The 12733-nt window shown below is 40.0% G+C and overlaps 1 protein-coding gene across 1 annotated transcript; it reads left to right on the top strand.

Moving 5' to 3' along the window:
• The first annotated feature begins 9970 nt into the window (after window positions 1–9970).
• LOC128306920 (transmembrane protein 181) lies at window positions 9971–12583 on the top strand. Its single transcript, XM_053044589.1, has 5 exons — window positions 9971–10835; window positions 10896–11173; window positions 11242–11344; window positions 11424–11648; window positions 11693–12583. The coding sequence occupies exons 1-5, from the start codon at window positions 9995–9997 to the stop codon at window positions 11845–11847; spliced, it is 1602 nt and encodes a 533-aa protein (XP_052900549.1). The 5' UTR covers window positions 9971–9994; the 3' UTR covers window positions 11848–12583.
• The last annotated feature ends 150 nt before the right edge of the window (window positions 12584–12733 follow it).

The raw sequence follows: 12733 nt of genomic DNA, 5'->3' as shown, positions 1-12733 counted from the left end.
ACGGTGGGCTATGTAGAAACATGTTTACAGATCGCGTCAGATCGTATGCGTTACTGGGAAGCAGTGCAGGTATCGTCCAACGTAGCATGACAAACAATTAATTTCCAATGAGTAATGACACAACACACAAAGGGAAGCAGCGTAAACAATGCGCTAAAGCTGGAACGGAAAAAAAGCGAGCGGAATAGAGACACCGAGAGGACATTGCAAATTATGTGCCCTAGAAGGGACTCAAGTTATTATTTTTCAATATTTTAATGCTAGTTTTTTTCTATGATAGATTTTAACGTCGCCTATCTATGCCTCAAACACTACTCTTGATACCCCCTCTTCTACCTCTTCCTTCAACCTTCACGTCCACAACTCTTCCTTTTCTTAAGCGCTAAATATTTCCATAATTATAACATATATACTTATTAATTGTTTTCATTTACGGTTCTCCACCACGAAGTACGACCAGTCAAAATGTTTGTCTAGTGCACTACCATTGTGCGCTGTGTATCTTACTATAAATTTAAAAAAACACACACACACACACACCATTCGTTAAATCCAATCTGACATCGGGTGTCAGACAAGACGATTAGTATTATCATTGCCCATTGCGACACTGGTTTCGTTTTCGCCTAGAAAGCACTTATTATTTTTATTGTGATTCTGTTTTTGTTTTGTTTGTTTTTTTGTTGTACTATTTGTGTTCTTTCTCTTTCTCACCGTTACGAGCCATGATATAGCACAACGAGAAACTACACGTTCCGGTCGGATTAGTTTGCACATTAACATAGTAGTATTTTTTTAGTTCACTCCTTTCCAACACAAAACACGTAGATAGGATAGGCAAGGTGTTGCGTCACAATGGCCTGGGACATGGGGATACTAAATAACTGTCAAACGCACAGTTAGTACACAAACACACGCCGTATTTATCGATTATTTTTCACTCTTTCTCTCTTTCTCTCTCTCTCACACACACACTCACTTTCGCTTATGCCCCCCAAAAGTCGTACTTAAAGAAACAATGGAAAGAGAGCGCACGATACTGTGCGACGCAAAAAAACAATGTATCATTCAGCAATGTTTCGGTATGTGACAGTGTCATACGACATGCATTTATTATTACTATTAGGTTTTTACTATTACCTTCAAACCTACTTCCCTTTTTTGCCATCGGCTGCCAAATTGTGTGAGGCTCACAATTGCATATTAGAGGGTTGTTTATATTATTATAGCAAATGTGCTATAAAAATTATGTTTTTTGCTTATTATTGTTTTCTTTTTTTGCTGCTTCAAACAAGACGAAGGAAAAGGAAAACGTTTAAGCTTAAGCTGATTATAATCCATTATTTGTATCCTCCTCCTTCCCGCCCCTACCTAACCCTTCATTACCACAACACCACAGCCGATGTATGGAAAACCTTCCAACACGCACATTCACAACTTCCGCTGATACTAAGCTGATGTACTAAAGCACAAAGATGTCCCAGATCTGTCATTGCTCATGACGGTTCTCATGACGGTACAGTGGTTTGCCGTGTGTTTGTGCGTGACTGTGACAGAGACAGAGAGTGAGAGGCAACGTACCATACAATACACCTAATACTCACACACAGCACACATGAGACACAGGACACCGGCGCCTTTAATCTTAATCCCGAAACATTGTATCTCATTCCTATTAAGTCTAGTATATCTAGCGGCTAATTTCGGAACCATGTTTTTTTTCCTTGCCGTGATGCGCACTCGGGAAGTGAACGGCAAAAATGGCCCAGAAGTGAATTCAGTTACTTATTATTCCTTTTTTACTATGTTAATATTATTACCGGGGTGGGCCGGCAGTAAAAACAAACAGCGGGGTCGGCAACCCAACTAGGCGTATATACATCGGAAGTGACACGCATAGCCATTAGTTTTTAATACGTAGCTATTAAATGTATCGATAAGTTTCGATGTTTCAATATTATCTTAGTTGCCTTATTATACTCCTGAGCTATCTTTCTTCCATATATACTTAGGTACGTCATTAGTGTCACCTGCAAGGGCACAATATGGACGTACACTCATACATGCTAGGACCAAACCAAACCGTTTCGTTAACAAACCGCGATATAATTGTTAGCCTCCCGTTGAAGGAGATCGTGCAGGTGTCGTTCCTGCGTGTAATATTACCATTACGTTACATGTATTGCTTCCAACAACAACGTCAAACAACAACAAAACCTGGGGCAAGATGGCCGAAGTTCGAGACAAAAAGCTCAGTATCCTTTTGCACTACCGTTCAGTGGTGCTCAACTGTTTTCCCCTTCCCCACTTAACGTGATATTTGTAGTGACGTAGTGTACGCATCTTGGACACACATACACACAACCACAGATACGAGCACACACAAACAATGTGGCGTGAACTAGTTTTGTTTTTGGATCAGGAAGAGAATACAAGCAAGGATGATGGTTGATACCCACAACAACAAAAAAAAAACACACTCACACTAATGGCACTAGGGACAGGCTATTCGAGGGCGATTGCGCATACGATTAAGGAAAAGGCAAAGAAAACAATGAGGCAAAATATGTTTGATACAACAACAAACAACACAGACAACACACAATGTCTACACTAACCTTATCGAATGTTATCTATATCAACTTTTCTGCATTCTCTACATAAAACACACTAATACTAAAATTGCGTCATGAAGTAAAACAAATGAAAACAAAGAACAATCTATCAGCGCAAGCAGCAAATGGTGCGATAAAAAGCCGTCTAAAACTCATTGTAAACAAAACCAAAACAAACCACAACTATTAAATAACAAACGCTCAACATCTTCCATTAGGCCAAATGAGAACAGGAAGGGGAATGAAATGCTAGCGGGATGTGGTAAAGAAACTATAAAAAACACACACACGCACACATAAAAACAAGCTTCAATAATATCCCTACTTCACTGTTACACATTTATATAAATCAAATATTATTAAACGGAAAGCATTGAAACGACAACAAAACTATTGCGAAGCGAAAGGATAATTGACTATTTTTCTTAACGCTAGGGGTAAGGGGGGCAGAAAAAAGGGGGACGATTAAAAAAAAGAAAAATGGCGGGGCAAAACATAAACAAATGTTTACTTTTTTGTTTTGCTTTTATGTTAGTTACGCTGTAAATCGCGTAATGAAGAAAAGGACAAACAAAGAGCAACAAAACACACACACACACACACACACACAAACACACACTGAGATAAAAAAAACAATACTGAAAAATTATACACACACATATAGCAAGGTTTCATGGTGGACTTAAACTAAAATGAGATAATTACGATTAAAAAACAAAAGAAATTAATTAACAAAATCAAACAAACCTAGCAAAAGCGAGAGAGAAAATAATAGAAAAAAACCGAAGGATGCAACGAAAAGCAACAAAAAAAGGGAAATCCAAATTCGCTTGATTGTGAGGTCGAAAAACAAATTGGCAAACACTGACCCGGGTTCCACTATCGGGAACGTAATATTATACAGTGCGCGTCGTGACAGTAGGTGTGGCTTTGTAAAAAAGAGATGATAACGAAAATGAGTAAAACGTGTGTGTGTAGTGGACACAGTGGATGTGTGTGTGTGCGAAAGAGAGAAGAAGAAAAAGAGAAAGAGAGAGAAGGAAGGAAGTGACAAACTCCAGAGAGAAGAACTTAGAAACTAATCTCCTTGAAGCGAAACAAACAGAAGTAAATATTGAATATTAACAAATTAAATTGGTTAACTGCAAGCTATATAAATGAAACATTTTCTCCCTCACTTACCCAGCCCTCCATCCCCTCATCTCCTCCTGCCCCCATCCCTGGACACCATCATTTAATGATAAGATACAGCTGTTCCAACAAGCATTTTCCCCTTGTTCGCTTCCCAAGCGGGTTTGCCATTTTTTGAGCAAAAACAAATCCCCTATTTGGCGGCGAAAACCTTTGCTGTTTTCGTATTATGTTTAATGTTAAGGCGGGAAAACACACACACCCACAAACAAACAACCACATTGATAGTAATACTTGTACATACCATTGATACGAAAACCTTCTTCCTACTTCCCACATTTGGATATAAAGAGCGCAAAATTGCAATATTCAACACAACCAACACAATCGTACACCGGGCAGGATTATACAAATTAACCATTTTTGTAACACGGTTATTTGAACACACATACACAACCAACACATACAGAAACAGGAAAACCAATGTCGGAAGGGATAAGAAAATTAGTAAGCAAAATAGTGGCCAAAAGTGGAGAAATTTGTCACAAAGGATAGCATCAATTACACGTTTTCGTTACGAAACAACAGAGTATGAGAATTTTTTTATATATATACAAACACACAACACACCACCAATCAACCAACCAAACAACCAACCAAAACTATCGAAACTATTGATGAAATTTACGAACTCTAGTTTAAAAAGCAAAATGGCAAACTTATTAAATTTATGCATAAAACAAAGAAACATACGAAACGCCGCCACACGCCACTAACTGTGCAGCAGCAAGCCACAAAAAAACAAAGCAAAAATAACGTATGAACCATCCCTACTACTACTTCGGATGAAGACAACGAAGCCAAAATCGAAGCCCCATTCATTCAGTGGTCTTTGTTGCGAAGCGGAAGAAGAAAAGCAAATCGTTTATATATACATATATATATATATATATATATATATATGAATATATATATATATATATACTATACATTAATATTATAATAACAAACGAACAAAAAGTGTCTTTAATTGAATTTACATTAATTGCAAACGCCTATTAATTAGTGATTTATGGAAACCGGAATAATTTAGCTATTGGAATTCTTGTAAGAGGAACAAATTATTGAATCGTGCCAGGCAGAGATAAACGGAGCAAGAAGGAAAGAAATAGTGAAGGAAGAGAACAGAGCGTAAAGAATGTGCCAAAGCATTAGCATGTTGAAGTATCGTAACGGTCTAATATAAACCGTTAACGAGCATAATGACTCCGTTTTGTCTGTCTGTTGGAATGGGGACATGGGTCGGCAAAAGCTTATGGGCACCACTAGCAGCAAAACGCACGGATGCTAAGTGTAACAGAACATTAAGAAGAAGAAGAAAAAGAAACAGTGCCGAAGTAACAGCATAAATGGACTATTGTTAAATATTTCTATTGAAAAGAAGAAGAAAAAAAGCAAACACACACACATTCGTACAGTGGTATCGCATGAGAGGTATCAACCATGACAAGTGGACATTGAAATGAGCGCTGAAATTAAAACAACGAAATATAAATGCTAAATTATACGCACACAATGCGCGAACCCCTTACTTTCGAGAGCGATCCTTAATGTAAAAGTAAAACCCAATTTTCCAAAACAAAAAAAAAACATACACCCACACACAAACACACCAGAACATACATATGAAGAAGAAGAAAAAAATGAATGGAAGCAAAATGCATACAAGTAATCATTCCAAACAAGACAGCATAAGGAAGGAAGAGAAAGAAGGAAAAGAAAAACGTAGATATAGCTAAAGAAAAGAAAGGAAAGCAAAGGCGAAATACCGGAAAGTATATATATACATACTTATATATATATATATACAAACACAAAATATATATACAAAATGGAAGACGCAAAACAAAACAAAACAGACAAGTCGTGTGTACAGAAACACACACAAACACTACACAAACACAACCAACTCAGCCAACTCTCTCGTACATGTGTTATTTACTGATTTTGACTTGTTACATCCTCAGTTTTATAAATACGTAGAGACGTGTAAGTAAAGCGTGTAGGCAGAAAAACCGGCGAGGCAGGCGAGAAAATCACACAACATACAACATACAACAAAACGTGGAAAAACCCAAAACGACCAGAGATTTTTTCTATGCTATTCGTTAGAAAAATACACAGAAGTACCAAGTCAGACAATAAAAATGAAAACAAAACTTACCAATATAAGTTAAAATCTAAAATTAAATAAACCCACACAGGTGTAAAGCGTTTTTCTTATTTTTTTTTTAATTCCCCATTTGCAAACTTTCAGGAAGTTGGACCACGCTTCGGGACTACCAGGCGGAAGCAACACCAAGTTCGACTTCAAAGAAGGAGTTAAATCCAATGATGGCTCAGTTATCGTATATGGAGTCAACTCCAGTATCGATTGTGGAGTCAAAAGAGAATGAAACGAAGATATCGGATACAAAACAGGAGTCGCAGCTATCGGAGTGCTCCGGACTACTTACACTATATCAGAATTCTCCGAACTATAGACAATATTTGGGAATTTGCGTTAATTATCCTGGCTATTCCGGAGCTATTGAATCTTAGCCAGATTGCTCAAGATTTCTTTACTCGTAGAATCTTTAGTAGGTTTGTCAAGAATGATTATTAACGAGAGTTGTCCTGATTGCCATTAGAATCTGACAGGTTTTTTTTCAGTAGATCTCTTCGGTTTTCTGGCAGATTTCCCGGATTTGTGCGGTACTTTTGAATGAATTTTTGAATAGTATTACAGGAAGATTTCCAACTGCTCTTCTTACATTTATAAGCTATACTCTGAAACATCTCCCGAATCTTACACTGTGGCCTTTCAAAACATTCTTTGGGGTATCCAACAGTATGGAATAGATTGCCCTCAAATTTTCTCTCAAATATTCCAACAGAATTTCCAGGAAGATTTTCCACAGCTTTAATTGTTATTCCATTGATAATCTGATGTTCAATTTTGGTTAGATTTTTTCGAAGTGTGTGTTGGGGTTTCTCACTATTTTCCTTGGGATATTTGTCTGTTTTTCCTTACATTTATCCACAGATTTCGATGAAGCAAGAAAATGGATTTCGTCAAAGTTTTCCACAGTTTTCCACAGCATTTGCTTGCAGCCAGCGGCGGATCAAACGGTAGGCGGAGTAGGCGGTCGCCTAGGGCCTCGCCGTGTTGGGGGCCCCAATAAATTTGTGCCTATTGTGCGATTTTTGAAAATTTTAAAACAAAGTTAAATTATAGCAAAAAAAAAATTAATTTACAAGGTAGAAAATTGATCAAAAATATCTTCCTTGGTTATATAAAACATTCTTTTCTATGTGATAAATTAAATGCAGAGCAGAATATCGACTTTGTGACTTTAAAGTATAAACAAAATTGCACCAGGACCAGGACACTAATTTTCCCGTTGGTCGAGAAAAATTTCTTCGAAAACTATCTGTTTCCGAATGTATAATACCAGGAGAGCATCCACGGAAGAGGTAGCACCTTGTACAGCAATTTTGGTCGAAAACCGCAGAAAGGTATGGAATGTTTAAACACTAACTTTCTCGTTGGTCGTGAAAAATTTCTTCAAAAACTACCTGTTTCCGAATGTATAATACCAGGAGAGCATGCACGGAAGAGGTAGCTCCTGGTACTGCGCCGTAAGGTATGCAATGTTTATACACTAACTTTGCAACCAACTTGCAACGCAATGCGCCGTAAGGTATGCAATGTTTATACACTAACTTTGCAACCAACTTGCAACGCAATGCGCCGTAAGGTATGCAATGTTTATACACTAACCTTGCAACCAACTTGCAATGCAAGTTTGGTGCATGCAAGAAACTTGCAACAAGATGGCGCCCAACTTCGTACTTGCATGCAAACTTGCATGCAAGTTCTTGCAAGCAAATTCTTGCATGCAAACTTGCATGCAAGTTTGCATGCAAGTTTGTATGCAAGTTTGCATGCAAGTTTGTATGCAAGTTTGCATGCGAGTTTGTATGCAAGTTTGCATGCAAGAACTTGCATACAAGAACTTACATGCAAACTTGCATACAAGAACTTGCATGCAAACTTGCATGCAAACTTGCATACAAGAACTTGCATGCAAACTTGCATACAAGAACTTGCATGCAAGTTTGCATGCAAGAATTTGCTTGCAAGAACTTGCATGCAAGTTTGCATGCAAGTTTGTTGCATGCAAGTACGAAGTTGGGCGCCATCTTGCGCGCCATCTTGCTGCAAGTTTCTTGCATGCACCAAACTTGCATTGCAAGTTGGTTGCAAGGTTAGTGTATAAACATTGCATACCTTACGGCGCATTGCATTGCAAGTTGGTTGCAAAGTTAGTGTATAAACATTGCATACCTTACGGCGCAGTACCAGGAGCTACCTCTTCCGTGCATGCTCTCCTGGTACTTTAAATTCGGAAACTGGTAGTTTTCGAAGAAATTTTTCTCCACCAACGGGAAAGTTAGTGTTTAAACATTGCATACCTTTCGGCGGTTTTCGACCAAAATTGCTGTACTAGGTGCTACCTCTTCCGTGGATGCTCTCCTGGTATCGGCAATCTGAAAACAGCTGGTTTTGTATGGAATATCGTACCAGCTAATGGCGATCCAAGTAGTGGCGTTATCGTTCTCCTTAGCGCATAAAAACGTTTATATATAGAGACTAGCTTACTATGCCCGTTTACAGGGCTACGCAACAGAACTCTGAGATGTACGCAAGGGAGCTTTCTTTCCAAGACTTTGCTGGTGTTGTTACATCATGTTTGAAGTACATCTCCCTAACACCGATAATGCCGTAGCAAAATTATGGGCCCCCCCTTGAAAAATTCCGCCCTGGGCCTCCAAGGGGATTGATCCTCCACTGCTTGCAGCAGCAAAAGAGCTTTCCATCATAGGCAAGCATTCGCGTAGACTTGAATGTGCTTGAAAGCTACAATACTGCTCGAAAGAAAAAGCTACAATTGGCGCATTATGCTCAACACGCACAACAAGCTTTTGATGCACAATTAAGAAATTTTGAATTGATGTTATGTGTTTTGTAATAATACTAGACATACAATGCAGCTACTACTGTTTCCACCCTTAGGGAAGTTGTCGATTTTTAGTTTGATTTTTTAACAATTGAACATCCACTCAATTGTGGGTGCACTTTTGCTCAGTGAGCTTTTGTTTGTGGTTCACTTTTTTATAGAAGTTTAAGAAATTCCTTCGCATGGTAACGTTTGTTTTAATAAGTAAATTATAATTCTAATTACTTCCAAAACTAAAGCGTGATCTGAGAACTACTGGAGTGTCTTACATATTGAATTATACATCATTGAAACATTCAAATCCCATGCAAACGAAAATGGAGCCAAAAGCTGAAGAAAAAGCTGCAAATAATAGTGATATTGTCGACATCTTTAGTAAATAACCTGTCTCAACCTGTCTTATAAATAGATAATCGAATCAAAGCATTGTTTAGAATTAAAGAACAAACGTCAAATGAAGTATTATTTTAATTTTGTAACTTATTTCTCACAGAAAAACGCTCACAATATGAAGCAGGCGTACTACAACATATTATTCATAGTGTATTTCAAGTTTAATAAAGATCACAATTCTACGAAAGACTTTATAATAATACTGAACGACTGATAACATGTTTCTCTGGACAGTTTTGTAACAAGTTTACATATCTGCATGTCAGAAGCATGTAATAGTGATTGGGCTTTTCGTGGAAGGCGCATGCGCCTTGCAGTAAGGATGATACTTCACACTCGACGGCACTCAGCATCGTCCGAACGGTACCTTCCAGTGTGTCAAAGTCGAAGCTCGACACAAACAGCACTACAATACTGCGTCCCCTTCGTCTCCGTTAGCAGATAATGCTAACAAATTGCGACGTTGGATAACGCTGGACAACAAGTTTCGATTCGACTCGAGTGTGTAGAAGCTGCTGAGTACTAACCGAATAACCGAGGGTATTCACGTAAAACGAAACCCACCTCACAAACGAACGGAACAGGACCAGGGGACGGGGCGGCTCAACATCAACATATTTACCATATGTCAACACGCAGGTCGTCCACCAGCAACCAGGAGCTTCGCAGCGGGGAAAAGCATTAGTACGGTTCGCGTTAAAACGGTACGGACGCACCATGGCTTCCTCCGGAACGTCCAAACCGCCGGAGGATACGTCCAAGCTGGGCTACTCGTACGTAACGCCCGCCGGAATGTGTCTCCGGTTGCGCCAAAGTCTCGCCCAGTTTAGCGATCTGTTCAGCGAGTTTAACAAATACATCGCCCCAGCGTACCACCACGACCGGTGCGAACGGTCCGTCCATATGCGGCTGTACTCGATGAACAAGCGCGAATTTGCCACCGTCTTTCTCGCGTTCTTTGCCTGCTTCGGGCTGGGCATATTTATCGGGCTCGCCGGTCCACCAATTACCGTGATGAGCAAGGTGAGCGGCAGTTCGCTACAGCCCAACGTGACCACAGCACCGGACGCGCCGAGCAACTATCTGGCGCGCGGACCGTTTGTGATGCGTACGCCGCTCCTAACCACCTACTCCCAGCAGCTGTGGATTATCGCCAAACTGACGACGGACAACACCGACGACGAGATGGTGGATAAGAAGTTCCACATCAGCGTACAGATCGAAGGCCTCACGGCGGAACACAAACCGATGCCGGTGTACGGCGGTACGCACAATGGTGGGGCGGATGTGAAAAATCGCACCCGCCACCTGTCCTGCAGCTACGAGGAGTGTGACGAGTTTACCGTGCTGCATATCGGATTTCTCGACTACGCGCACTACATCGTGACGGTGCATTTTTACGGGCTGGAAGCGTTTCACCAGCGGTACAACATACGGACCGTACAGTTTTACTTCAAATCGTACAATCCTGCCTTCACGCAGATCGAGATCTGGTTCCGGTTCATCTTCGTGCTGTTTACGTTTATCATCACGTGCTGGTTCGCACACACGCTGCGAAAATATCCCATGAACGATTGGTCGATCGAGCAGAAATGGCTCTCGATACTGTTACCGTTGTTGCTGCTCTTTAACAGTACGTAAACCAGCTCCCCTTAAAAAGACACTCAATTTAACTTTAACCCACCTTGGACAGATCCCATCTTTCCTCTCATCTTTATCGCCAACAATTGGTTCCCGGGTATAATCGATGCGCTTCTGCAGACAACATTTCTCTGCGGCATACTCATGTTTTGGCTCTGCGTGTATCATGGATTGCGGCAAAATGAGCGCAAATTTCTCACCTTCTATTTGCCGAAGCTGATCGTCGTGCTTCCCATCTGGCTGTGTGCGGTCGTGTTGGGTATTTGGGAGAAGTGCGATGAGCTGAACGATCCCACGTACAGTCACTTTGAAGATTCCGAAAACTATAACGTACGTATCAGTATACCTGAAATGGGTGAATAGATGCACCATTAATCCTTCAATGGTTGTACTTGCAGGGATTGAAGGTGTTTGTTTCGATTGCCGGTGCAATGTACTTACTGTATCTGGGGCTTTTGATGCTGAAAGCATACTCGGAGTTACGATCGATGCCATACTTTGGTAAGAATTGACATGATTCTTTAAATTCTGTTCGTTACTATATTGTTACTATACTGCTCAATGTTTACTTCCCGAGTAGATATGAGGCTAAAGATCCTAACGCTGCTGATGTTGATTGTGTTATCGATTTCTCTCATCGTAACGATGCAACACTTTGGCTTCGACACGCTAGAGGATAACTTTATCGCTCAGCTATACACCAGCTACAAAAGCTCGGCACAATTTATGTGTTTCTATGGATTGTTAAACTTTTATCTCTACGCAATGGCCTACGTCTACTCGCCCAGCGGTCCCGCTGTACATGGTAAGTCTTATTGCCATACGATAGAGCTTTCCTACTCAACAAAGCCTTTCTGCTTTCAGAACCGATCATTGCGAAGGATAATCCTACGTTTTCGATGATCAACGATTCGGACGAAGAAGTGATGTACGGTTCGGACGAGGAAAGTCGTAGACCGTTAAATTCAGCCTGCCGGAAGGGAAACGATTATGATAGTGATTAAACCTGTACTATAGTCCAATTTCCTTCAGAAATGAGCATTCAATTCTTACCCAATTTTCAACAATCAGCTACAGCAACCGCTAGGAGTCGATTCGTTTGTGCTATTGTCAACCTGGTTGAAACTTCCCCAGTACTGTAAAGCAAGTAGAGTTGCAATATCATAAGTTTAGAGCATTAATAGCAAAAGCAGGGTACTTTATTAGGGTGAAAAAACACTGGAAATATGTTGTGAAGATGTCAATTAATTTCAAAATACCTATTTTTATGTTTGATTTCGTTTCACTGTTTCTGTTACCTTCATCCTGCGCGCGCTTTGTTTACGTTTTGTGATAGCACTCCGTTACACGTTTACATCACTAGGTGCGGTTCTCCAGCGGCATCGCTGTCGTCGTGTGCGAGAACTGCAGTTCCCGTTTGGCGGTTCAACAAACAAACTAGAACAATTTATTTAATCTATCCTAAAAAAGTAAGAACTATTGCAAATTAATGTAAAAGTTTGGTGATTGCCAATCGTGGAGGTTTCCCATTGCCCAGTGAACGTTGCACATAGGAATAACCGAATGAAACTTATTTCCCATTCTGGGCACGGGCCACCACTACGGTTGCAATCGGCTGAAGAGTATAACTAGAAATACGATTACAATAACGAGTTGACAAGAGATAGGACAAATTTCTTTGTTTGTGAATATTTGAGATTCTTGAGGCAAGGATATTTCATTTCATCTCTATTCACGGTTGGGGTGTATGCATTATTTAGATAATATATCAAATAAAATATCAGCTAAACGGTGAGTGGTGAAAGTTACAATAAACTCTCGATGAACGAATCTGAGGATGTTTTCAAAATGACGAGAAACGTCAAAGCAAATGCCGAATCTATCAAACAT

The sequence above is a fragment of the Anopheles moucheti genome, chromosome X, assembly GCF_943734755.1.
Source record: "Anopheles moucheti chromosome X, idAnoMoucSN_F20_07, whole genome shotgun sequence".
NCBI classification, from domain to species: Eukaryota; Metazoa; Arthropoda; class Insecta; order Diptera; family Culicidae; genus Anopheles; species Anopheles moucheti.
The sequence above is the reverse complement of the archived record's forward strand: the minus strand, read 5'-3'. Positions and strand labels throughout refer to the sequence as shown.

Bases quoted from the DNA above. Each gene is read 5' to 3' on its own strand.
- LOC128306920 (XM_053044589.1), top strand. From the start codon at position 9,995: ATGTGTCTCCGGTTGCGCCAAAGTCTCGCCCAGTTTAGCGATCTGTTC. The intron at 11,174-11,241 runs GTACGTATCAGT...TTGTACTTGCAG, and splicing joins AAGATTCCGAAAACTATAAC to GGATTGAAGGTGTTTGTTTC. The intron at 11,345-11,423 runs GTAAGAATTGAC...CTTCCCGAGTAG, and splicing joins ACGATCGATGCCATACTTTG to ATATGAGGCTAAAGATCCTA.